A 12,319-nucleotide genomic window follows, 5' to 3' on the forward strand; every position below is an offset into this window, starting at 1 on the left:
TTCCCATTGGCAGGAAAATGCAGTGAACCTGAATGAGCAGAAAAAATATTTACATTTCTCAAGAGGCTGAACTGTTCAAACCTCCAGCTAATGGAACAAATCACCACTCAAAACAGATTCTTAACTTCCACGGTCAGAAAGCTTATGTGGATACATTTATTTCTGATTCAATAAAGAGAATAGGTCCGTAACTGTGCAGCGCCATCTTTTGGCAAACACCAGAAAATATTCCTGATTGCTTTAAATTGCACAGGAAAGGGTCTCATAAAAGCCCTGTCATGTCCCAAATTGTGACAGTATCATCTCATCCTTTTATTCGTATTTATTCAAAACTCTCAAAAATTCAAAAACTCAAAATCCTGTAAATCCAGGAGTGCCAAGATATTGAGTAATCACTTGCAATTATTTGGCATATTACTTGTTCCTCTATTTCTTTACACCAAATAGGTATTACCTCCAGGTCTAACACAGCAGCCATGTCAGTACTCTGTTATCACTATCATACCTTCCCCCTCTTTCAGCAGAGACTGCAGTATGCTGTTATCAGACTGCACTGTTGGTGGGTTTGGTTTGAACTCTCAGAACCAGGCCTGAATTCAAATGTTTCCAGGGAATCAATCAACAATTCTCAGATCTTTAGCGTAACTTCATACAGCACTATGAGAAAAGACTATGAGCTCTGTTTCATATTCATGTTTCACATTCACACCTTCTCTGAGAGCACCACATTTCAGTTTTCTTGATATCAATGGCATGATTTGCCTCCATAAACAAAGGATAGCTGAGGCTACAGGACAGGTGAAAAAACAAAATGATCTGTACAATACATCTCATTGTTATCTACCTTGACATAAGTTCTAAGCTTTCGTTGCACTACTAACTGGATGGTTTTAATGAACAATTTATTTTACCTGGTGGTTGCTTGTATCAGAAACCTTCACATCGAGGGATCCTGTCAGAACAGCATACCAGTTTGTTCCAATATCACCCTGACGAAATACTGGAAAGATGAAATGTTGTAAATAAGAGGTATCTCTTTAAGTTTAGCAACATTAAACATTTTCCCATATATTACTGTACTACTTTAGTCACTGCTGGGAGTATAGAACATGCCTTATCAAACTACTTACTTGTCCAATAGTAGTTCCAAGTGACACTGGAAAGTACACATTTTAGTAAACCAACAAGAGACTAATGAACCAGTGAAAGCACACAGAACTGCTTCACTCTTTCTCAGTTTGCTTCTCTTTTACTGCCATTTAGTTAATGAACAAACACGCATACAAAAAGACTTTCTGAATGATAAACAAGTTACCTTTGCAATTTATAATCTTTGAATGCAGATACAGCTCCCACTGCCATCAGTAAGTTCTGGTTGAGAAACAAGTATAGCTGTTTGACGTTCAGCTGTTCCAACAGTGTGATTACAGAGTACCAGAATTCCCACTATTCTAAGCAAACCCCATTGCTGTGTACCTGAAGTGCATCAGATTTACCTGAGGGGTCTCAGAGACTTTATCAAACATCAATTACAACAGGTCTCTGTCAGCTCTTCCCCTGGTACAACTCTGAACTCACACATTCTCATTACAGAATCACCACAGCTTCATCTGGCACGTGAGCTGACAGCAGGCACAGAACTGTTGCACCCCACAGCACTATGCAGCCCTGCAGATGTGTTTTGTTATCCAGAGTGACTGCAAACCATACATACTTAGTGATATGCCTCACTGATACGCTTCTGCCTCTGACATCACAAATTATCTACAGAGGAGATCAATAATACATTTACAGGGGAAGAATGAGGCATAAGTGCAATGACTGCTTCTAATCTTTCAACAAAACAGTGGCAGAGTTCTAAATCCAATAATGTGTGCCTTGTTACCATAGATTCACCACATATCATGTTTGTAGAACAAGCAGCAATTTAGTCCTGCCTTCCCTCATGACTAAGACTGTAAACGTTTTTACAGCCATTCCACTGATTGTGCTCTCTCAACAATCTCCTGGAGACAATCCCAAACCAAATTGCAACTTTATCTACATAAAATAGATCACCACATGACGCTCTCTTACATGTGATTCCCTTTTCCAGATTTTCGTAATATCCACAGAGACATATCTGCTGGAGAAGGTTTGGATGAAATTTCTCAAAAGCCTTCACTTCTTTCAGTCGTGTGAATATTATATCTACATCTTCACTGGAACGTTCCAAAGGTCTGCAAGAAAACAAAGGACAACAGTTCCCAACAGCTTCATCAGAGAAACATTCCCACCTGCATGTTACAAACTCATAAATGTTGGCATTAGAAGTCACACCATAATATAAACCAATTAAAAATCATTTCACAGGTACACAATGAAACACTTACACAACATCCTACTGTCAGTTACCACCTTGAGCATGATTATTATCATTTCAGCACAGAAGCCCCCACTGAGCACCAAAGTCATGCTATAGGAATAACTATAAAAGAATATACGATGGTACAGTCTGTATCCTAATGAGCTTAGAGTGATATATAGTTTTAGGTTTGTAAGGGAACACAGATAAGTAGAGTCACAAACATGCAAGACATCTTTGAACCTGGTACCCAAAACACAGGTTTTCTACCTGGCTACAAGCATTAGGTATCACCAGTACTTCCTATATCCACCCCTCTCTTCTGCTTTTTACTGGATACAAACTAACGTGAGTGCAAAGACAATTTTAATAAGAATATGCTTTCAAACAGTTTGTCTCATAATGTTGGACAAATTAAATATACAAGCAAGAATCTTAACTCGTGATTGGTAAAGCTAATGAGTATTAACCCATCCCTAAACAAAGTAAACACACACAAATAAATGAATCCTGAAGAAAGTAAGAAGACAAGACTTCAGTGTTGAGGAAAATCTAAAAAGATTGAGAAGGTTGATGTATTGTAGTGGACTGAATAAAAGCAAACATATCTGAATTCAATAAAGGAATAGTTCAACATAAAATTTATGTCCCGTTTCCTTTACCTCTCATGCTCAAAAAGTTCTTGGACTGAAAAAAAAAGGCAAAATATTTAAAACTTATCATAGGAACCCCTAAAAATGAAGGAAGGAGGGAAGGAGGATTTCAACAAAAATAAAATTGTGGAACTCCCTCCAACAAGGTAGCATGTGGACCAGCAAGTTTAGAAAACTACTACATAGTTATGAATCTGAAGTGAATTAGCTCCATACCATATACTTTAAAAGTGATTACCCAACACTATAAGTCAGCGGGTAAGCCAACTGCTAACACAGCATTAGAAGAATCTTTCATACTGGACCTAGCACGATGCACAGAAAGCATCACAGAACATTCTTAGATCATACTGGAAATCAGCTGCAGAAATCATTTATGTATAAAGGGTACCAGAAAGATAAACAACTGTCAGTGATCATTGGACCTGTCACTCACTAAATGGCTGCTAGTTAATTTAACTGCCAAAAAAATGTTTGTTTACCCAGCGGATGAGTTCTTCTAAATCAACAGAAATCAGGCAGGATCTGCACAACGAACAAAGCCTAAGTTAACATACATATGACCTTTATCATCTTCTTGTTACTCCCACAGTGTAAGCACTCCTTCCAACAGGAAATTTTAATGACTCCTTTTTGGAATCAAAGACTTCAGGAATCCAAATCTTTGTCTCATAGAAGAATCCCAAATCCTATTCACATGAAGTCTCTGACTCTCAACTTTCTTATTAAATTAAGTCTAGGAGGGATTAAATCTCTATCCTCTTTTATACTCCAACTCACCCTTTGTAGTGGGTTTTATGTGGGTTAACTGCAGATGTGCATACTAACTCTCTGGTGTATACGGTTGCTTCTACATCACCGTGATATGCTCTTACCACTTCACACCACAACCAACTAACTACAACAGCTCCTTTTTGAAATCTCTCCAGTGACTTTCACCAATACCTTTTTTTTTAAACTGTGCGCTAGCTGACAGGTACTAATAAGCATAATTCTCTTGTCAAAACCCTTTTAAGAAGATTACAAGGTGCAGCTTGCGAAGAGATTTAAAATCCATTTATACAAGATCCCTACCCAAACTACAGTAGCACTTGGAACACAAGCTCCCTTAATTTATGGACTCTTAAAAATAATAGCAACACCCAACAAGGAAAGAGAAGGAGTATTCTCAGTACATCCTCTTTTCCTAGAAAAACTCTGAGATTGTTTAGCTCACACAGTTACTCTTAGCATACTCTGTACAAGTGCATCAGCTTGTTTGCATAAAATTGAGTGTAGGATCTCAGTGTTTAGTGTTTTTCAATTGTTTGATGCAGTCAGACAGGGAAAAAGCAAACAGTATTAGCAAACTACAGGCATCAGGCTTTAAAAACTTAATCAACGTTGTTCTGTTTTTTTCCTGAAATGTGAGTGCGGGAAAGCCTTCCACTTCTGGTCCTGTCCAAAGGGCAAGATTTGGGGGGATTTAAGTCGTAGAACGTGTGGGCTTTTTTTTGAGTTGCTGAATTTAAAGAGTTGGGGATCCCTTCTGGTTCAGAGTAAGGTGAGAGCAGGGCTCACTTCCTTTGATGTGGCAAGGAATGTCTTGTGCCAGGTAGCTCAACTGCAGGAAAAGCTCCTTCTTCTGACAGAACCGCTGCATGGCCCCACCAAGGAAGGACAGGCATTCTCCCAAGTGGCTGAGCCACGCTTCTCAGGGGTTTAAACAACAGCACAGCAATGAGAAACTCCTATTTATTGAGTAAGATAAAGTGATGTGTTCCTAGTGGCTAAGTTGAGCAAGCAGCTGAGCTACAGTGTTTTGTATTTGCATCAGTTGCTTACACTTGGGAGTACAGGAAGTGGTCATTTAAAGGGGGCTCATCTGGCATGCTCTAGCCAAAAAGAAGAATCCAAACTTCCAAGTAATATGCATAGTTGCAATCTGAAAGTTGTTTCATTCCTTAAAGCATTTGTTAATTATTCATTACTGCAAGCCATTTGCTTCAGTAGCCTTTCCTCAAAATATACTGGGTTTGATACTACTGCGTGCATCTAAATTTCCAGAAGTATTTTTACTGGGAGGGCATATATCTTGATCCAGTACAATTGGAGACTAAGCTACAATTTGGAAGAGTTTTTTACTTAATGAAACGATTAAACATTCTTAGAAAAGGTACCTTCTCCTCCAGCTGTGTTTTCCAAAATAAAAAAGCAGTCAGCAGCACAACATCCAAGGAATCCTAACTGTACCCCAGAATAACAACTCATTAACATCTCTCAAATGAGACACATGGACAAATACCTAGTATAAGATCTAGCTGTTTGGTTAAGATCATGATTAAGAATCAAAATGAACTGTCAGACAACAAAATGCATTTGAATATGATCAGAGCTCCAGGGAGATTACCTTCAATGTTTAGGAGAAAGGAATTAACTGACATTAGGTGTCCTAAACTGAGGCAGCCTCTAGTCTTTACTGGGGCCTGGAATTTTGCCTCTGTAAAAACTCCAGACTGCAGTGAAACAGTAGTTGTAGTACTCAAATTCATTTCTGTTAAGTGCTTATAATCTGTAACAATGAGACTGGTTTCAAAAAGGTAGTTTTACTTAGTGAGATAACACAATGGGAATAATAAAATACTGTCGTGTCAATTAATTGCTTCTCCACATGCCTGCAGAATTCAGGTTTGACCACATTCAAGAGAGTATCATTTAATAAAATTGTCATTATTGTCATCATCATTAAATTAACATCAATGAATCTATTTATGATGCCAAATTTTGTTTTCTAAGGACAAGCTGCCTAGCATGGAACAACATCAGTACAGGACAACATATGTTTGCTTCCTTCCTCACTAGGAGCTACCTTATTAAATTCCTGAAAACTTTGTGTGTGTGTTTTTTTTTAAAGCATGGTTTGGAAAAATATTTAGGCAGCTAATGTTGTAATATACTTCTTAGACAATAATAATAAAACCTATTAATTGGAAAACTGATGGCAGATAGAGAATTAGTCAAGCTTTAATGTCACTGTAGTCACCCTGATAGGAGGCGGTGGTATTAATCCAGAAAGGAATCACACCCCAATGCAGGGAGATGGGCTACAAAGATCAGCCTCAAGGAGGTGAATCTCCCTACTCCCACCCCATGGCACCAAGAGCCTTTGGAAAAGCTTTTGCAAAGACTACTTCAGAGCACCTAAAGTCACTCCTCTGTGATCACCATCCTGCTCACCAGAGAGCAAGCCCACTGTGCTTAGCCCCTGTGTGCTAAAAACAGTGCTGCTCTGTGACACCGATGCTATCTTGCTACTGAAGTGTTCCCCCACTGCTGATGCTGCAGAGTTTTAACAAAATCTGTGGGCATGAGAAGTTTAAAGACACATTTCAGAGAGATAGCAGGTACCACTGGAGTCTCTGCTAAAGCTTCTCTCCTGAATCTCTCTGTTCCTGAGATCTCTGCTCCAAGTTACAGAAGTATACTCTGTCACCAGTTTGGTAGAATACAAATATTTTAGGGTATGGCCATCCTTACAGTAGAAAATCTATGGTTCAGTCCAGTGAGGCCCCCACGTGCTCTCCAGGCTGCCTCACCCCATTTAAAATGAATTTTATGTAGAACAGATTGCAGAAGTGTTACACTTGTCATCACCTTCTTTGCTTTAAAAAACAGCTTCTTGTCCTTTTTCCAGACTTTTCAGCACCCTTGTGGGGCAGCTGATCCTGTATCTCCATTTCCCTTAGGCCTGTGGGCTGCAAGCCCAGAAAGCTTTAGAGGCTGCCCTAGCACCCCCCCGTTGCTAACGGGTCTGGCAACTGCAATTGAGTAGGTAGCATTCCACGGCCATAGCAAATGCCAAGCCAAAACCATGTGTGAGGAATGGAATTGATTTGGAAATGAAAACTGCACATTCAGTAACTACTGACATCAAGGACAACACATGGGTGACCCTACTTTCCCACTCCCCACCCGTACAATCTTAATGTGATCTTCCCTAAATGTGTATTAACAAGGCCCTGTGCTGACATCCCATTTCCCTGTTGCCAAAGTGAGGGGGGCATTTCCAGTGTTACAAAGCAGGGCTACAAAATGATTAGAAAATTATGAAAAGCAAGAGTATTTTGTTTCTTTTCACTACCCTAAAAGCTTTTATGCTTTGTTTAACCACTGACTGCTTTATCCATCTCCCCATTTATATTACTAATTTGCCTCTTCAAAGCACTGCATTAAAAGTCTTATCTGGCAGAAATGTTTTCACACAAGGCAAATCTTCTGTCTCCTGCCTCTTCAATACAGCATCACAGTGCACACACAAGTGACAGCATCAATACCAGTTACACATTACTATTCGGTTATGTCAATAAGGCTTCTCTAAAGGATATTTTGCCCCTGATTTATTTGGTTGTCAAGATTTCAGGCATGTATTTTATAAAGATAAAACAATTTTCTTGACAATGTCTGCTTGACTCTCTGTAACAGATCATTTAAAAACAAACAAACAAACACCTGACAGAAGTGTATCTTCATAAGGTTATTTCATATTTTTAAGTGCAAACTATTCAAGGTCAAAGTTTAAACACTGATAATTGCTATAATTCTTCATATATAAGATTTGGGCAAGTATTTCTGTTCTTGTGTAGCTTATAGAGTTTTATACAATAAACTGATTTAGTGGTGTTAAGATTAAATATTTGGATGTTTACGTATGCTATGAAAGAGACAGAAATCACCAGAACTACACCCTTACGAGTTTATAATCTTTTACACATAGAAATATACATGTTAATTTACAAGAAAGGAGCAAGTTGGAATTCTTTTTTTTTTTTTTTTAACTACAATTATCTCACAATAATTTATTACTTTATCTTCTACCGCATCTGTTTTTCAGATGTTTCTCATAATTGGTTTGACACTTGAAAAAAAACAGAAGATACCTAGTTTTACCTTCTTTGCCAAGATGTCTCTAGAATTTTAATGTTTGTTTCTATAACATCTATTCAAAAATCAGAGCCCTGCCCCTAATGAGGGACAACACTGAGGTCCATTTACTTCTTTGATCTTTTAAACTCTTAAAAGGGCAATATTGCATTTCAGACAACAATGAACAGCCCACAAAGGATGAATAGATGCCATATATTTCTTCCACTAGCAAGGCTGTTGTAGCACAGAACACAGTATCACAGTACATAATAGACAAATAAAACTGGTTCATCTCTGGGTTAAAACCAAAGCATCTATTCAATGATGCAAAGGCAAGCTGTGAGCTGGAAGGTACCAGTAATCACTACCGTGGATCACTTGGTGAATTTTACAAGTATTTTAAACTATTTATATAAAGTATCGGAGGGCTGGACAAACAGCAATCAAGCATGCTTCATTTCTTTACATACCCATCTCTACAAATTATGCATCCTTCCAACAGGTCAGTTTTAGATCTGTATAAACAGTGGAATGGCAAACAATGTCTTTATTAAGCACTGATATTCAGAAAGATTTACTTCAAGTTAAAAATACATTGTTTGAACAATACAACTGTAATAGGAAAGAAAAAAAAATAACCTTCATATGCTTCTTAAAAAGACAAAATTCTTCAAGTGAAAAAAAATTTTTGCAAAGAATTTTTCACCTTTTATTTCTACAAATTTTTACATATGTGCAAACTTTGCAACCAAAGTGTGACTAAACTTTACCGAATAAATCCTCCAACTTCCATAGCTCAGGACAGTTAACAACATTTCATTTGATACAAGTAGAGACGGATTAAATTACATTAACCAGCACTGCAGCTTCATAATAGACATTAAAAGCACTTTAGTATGAAGACAGACTCTGGAATGCATTGCAAATGAAATTTATAATTGAGCAATATGCACAAGTTAGGATATACTTTGATTCAAACTCTGTCCACTGCCATCCACAAATACACTATGCTAAAGACACCTTTATTCATTTAAGGTCTACATTGTTGCAGCTAATGAAGATTCAAAACTTAGAACAACTATGAAATAGCGTTTATAGATTTACATTGACATGCATACATTTTGACAGCCACTGAATGCAAAGATCAAGTAGAATGCCATTTCAGGAGACATTAATTGAGGATACTTACAAAGCAGCAGGAATAGTAAGAGTTGTGATCGTGCCAAATATAGCGCAGAAAATACTAACAGGTGTAAGAAGTGCTATAGGAATGACAATGCACACAAAAACAGATTTCACAATGGATAAGAAAACTACTTGTATTTGATAAATATCTGGTGGTCACCTGACTTTGAAGACACAAATTCAATCAGCTGGTTTGCTGGGTTTTTATTCTGCTGCTGGAATATGAGCTTTTGTTACAGAAGAAATTTAACCTGTAAAATAATTCTTTATGAAACTAGTAAAAACATCAAAAACAGCCCATTTGTGGATATTTTTATCAACCCTCCAACTTCTACCAATGCAAAAAAAGAGAGGTTTTCCATGAACACTGACTATTTCCACTGAAATCTACATTTCCAGGCTCTGCATTAGAAGTTTAGAAGTCATTAATCTTTTTCTCCTCCACAAGTATAGGAATCTTCATGAAACTACAGGCTTTTTCCATTTAGGTCACATCCAGCCTTCACATAGCCCTGGCAATGTAAACACAACAGGCAGGACTACATAAAAAATCCTAGTGGTTGTAGACAAAAATTGGGCCTTCAACTCAAAGAACAAAAAAAGGAAAGCAAGGCTAAATAACATGCAACTTAAATGATGTTGCACAATGTTTTGCTCAGAATACAGGATTTTAGAGATAAAATCTTAACAACATGCCAGAAATAATTCAGGCAATGACAGTCTAGATCGTTTTCTAGCTTTGGTCTGATAATAGGCAAAACCCACAGTTCCAAGAGTGCCACAACAATCATGTGGCCACTTCACAAGGATACCAACTAAACTTGAATACATCATGTTCCAAATGGCATACTCACATACCAGTGATAAGCCACGACAATGTTTATACATGTTAATGTTAGGGCAATCATTTTTTCTTTCTCTTAATACGTCCATAGAACAAGTGCATAACTTCCTGTAACCAAACCTAACAAATACAAGCTGATACTAGAGATGCTTAAGCCTCTGACGGCAGAGAATAAAACACTCTGAATTTGCTCAAAATAAAATTCCTGCTCTCACTGTGAGTTATCTTGAATTCATATATTCAATAAAATGCAGAGAGCGACAAGCTTATGGCAGACTGTATTAACAATCACTCTGGTCTCTCTGAGGAGAAGTAGAAAGAAAAAGGGCTTTTTTATTATTCATCAAAGGCTGCACCTTTGCACTGGACTAGAAAATGAGTTGCATGATGCGGAATGATAAATTTGTTATTATTCATCACACTCAGAAGATTGCACCTTTCTTTGCATGAGCGCTAGAAAGCACTTAGACTATGCCTGTCCTGCTCTGTCTCTGAGTTTCTACATCCCGGTACTTGCTGCTGAAACATCCCCACGCAGACTTGATCTAAGCACGCAGAGGCATGCTTGCATACAGAATACATACTACATACAGAAAGAAAATGCCAAGTACACAGGCCAACAGGAGCTGCAGTGTACATCCATGATTTTGTTCAGATCCAAACTAAGTAAATATTGATTGTGTTATTTCTATGGATTTGTTATAAATAAAAAGCAAGGTTCAAATTTTAAATTATATAGCAATCAGTGTATTTTTATCAATCTTATAAGAACGTATTTTAAAAGTAAATAAAAGTGCTGTAAAGAAATTCTAAAATATTCACAGTATTGTCTTAATATAAGTCTACATCCCACTATCTTTGAGACATTACAAGCTGTACAAAATAAAAACCTGAGCAAAATAATTTTCCTTATTTCTTTTACATTTTTTTCAGAATACCAGCTCTTTTTTCTTGCCTATCTGTGCACTTACAAGAAACCTATTGATTGCTAAGCATATAAGAATAACTTAATCTCAAAGATATGTTACAATGAACTACTAGACAAACCCTGATTCAAATCTGTTGTGACTTAGGTTCAGTGTGAACTTACACTCAAATCTATGGGAGCTTGGTTTAAGGTACAGATCTGAGATATTAGCCTGTATGTTATTTTGGTTTTGTTAGAGGTAAATAATGTAAGTCTAAGGTCTACCAGGATGACAAGGATATAAAAGCTCAGTATGTACAATATGGCCTTGAATCACCCATTCATATTTAAATAATTTATAAACAGCTGAGCAAGGATCGTAACATTCATAGCACAACAGGCTACCCAGGTTACATGCTTTGCTCTGTGATCTGCTCCTCCAGTCTGCTAAGACACTGAAGGTTATGTCTAACACAGAGGGAAACAGCTGTGAAATCCTGGGATCCCTGACTGTTGTGAATACTGTTCATCATTTAGAAGTTTGTATTTGAATCCAATTAAAATACTTAGTTGAATTCAAAACTGTGATCAGACTTAGAGAAATAATAGCTATGTAAAAAATACTTTATCCACCATACAGTAATTATATGAAAACATTGAAATTTCCTGGTTAGACAGTCTTCTGTGTCAAAGAAACCATTAGAGTAGGTTAGACATTGTTCCTAAGCTAAATTTGCTCACATTTGCACAAATCAACAACCTTCTTTTAATTGTGTGCAGATTGGACATACAGAAAATGCTAAAACAGTAGGCATGCTTCTGCTCCCTAAAAAATCAGTGGTAAGGCAACTATTAAAGATAAAAGGACTGGTTTCCTTAAGTATTATTTCTATCTCCAGGGACAAGCAGGATGCACAGTCACTCACTATTGATCATCTCTCTCCCCTGCAAAAATAAAGCATTCTTGACAGAACACAATTTTCTGACCTTTTCTGTTCTTGCATTTACATACCTTTTCACTTGTGACTTTACGCCTTCCTCTGTATTTTATTTTTGAGTGCTGATGTTTGGTATTTGTGGTTAATAACCACATATGAAAGTCGCATGGTTGAAGCCCTAGTGTACTTAGCCAACAGTACCCTACACAGTAATAACATTTCTCCTAAAATGTTTTGGTGGTTCTTGATTTGTTATATACACGCTCTCGTTTTAGATAACAGTCCCAGTTTAATAAGTGACTTCAGGAGAAACATGAAGAACATATACAAAATACATCATTACTGTACATGAAACATATTGTATACAAAATACTGAAATACATACTGAAATATTCCTAAAAATATATATAATGTATACTATATATATAATACTTTATAACTGTATATATGTTGTATATACAATATAATAATGAAATACTCCTAAAATTGTAAAGCATATCAGTTTTAGAGCTTCCTTCCCATAAATTCATTAACTAAAATACATTG

The 12,319-nt window shown here is 37.0% G+C and overlaps 1 protein-coding gene across 2 annotated transcripts in view; it reads right to left on the bottom strand.

The window, feature by feature from the left end:
* RAPGEF4 (Rap guanine nucleotide exchange factor 4) overlaps positions 1 to 12,319 on the bottom strand; it is a 153,419-nt gene that overhangs the window by 138,734 nt on the left and 2,366 nt on the right. For both annotated transcript variants that reach the window (XM_032190242.1, XM_032190244.1), the window contains exons 2-3: positions 2,077 to 2,219; positions 912 to 1,000 (exon numbers count right to left, since the gene is read on the bottom strand). In XM_032190242.1, the coding sequence (XP_032046133.1) occupies positions 912 to 1,000; positions 2,077 to 2,219 (232 nt within the window). The remainder of the gene's footprint in view (positions 1 to 911; positions 1,001 to 2,076; positions 2,220 to 12,319) is intronic.

This window comes from Aythya fuligula, chromosome 6 (assembly GCF_009819795.1).
Source record: "Aythya fuligula isolate bAytFul2 chromosome 6, bAytFul2.pri, whole genome shotgun sequence".
NCBI lineage: Eukaryota > Metazoa > Chordata > Aves > Anseriformes > Anatidae > Aythya > Aythya fuligula.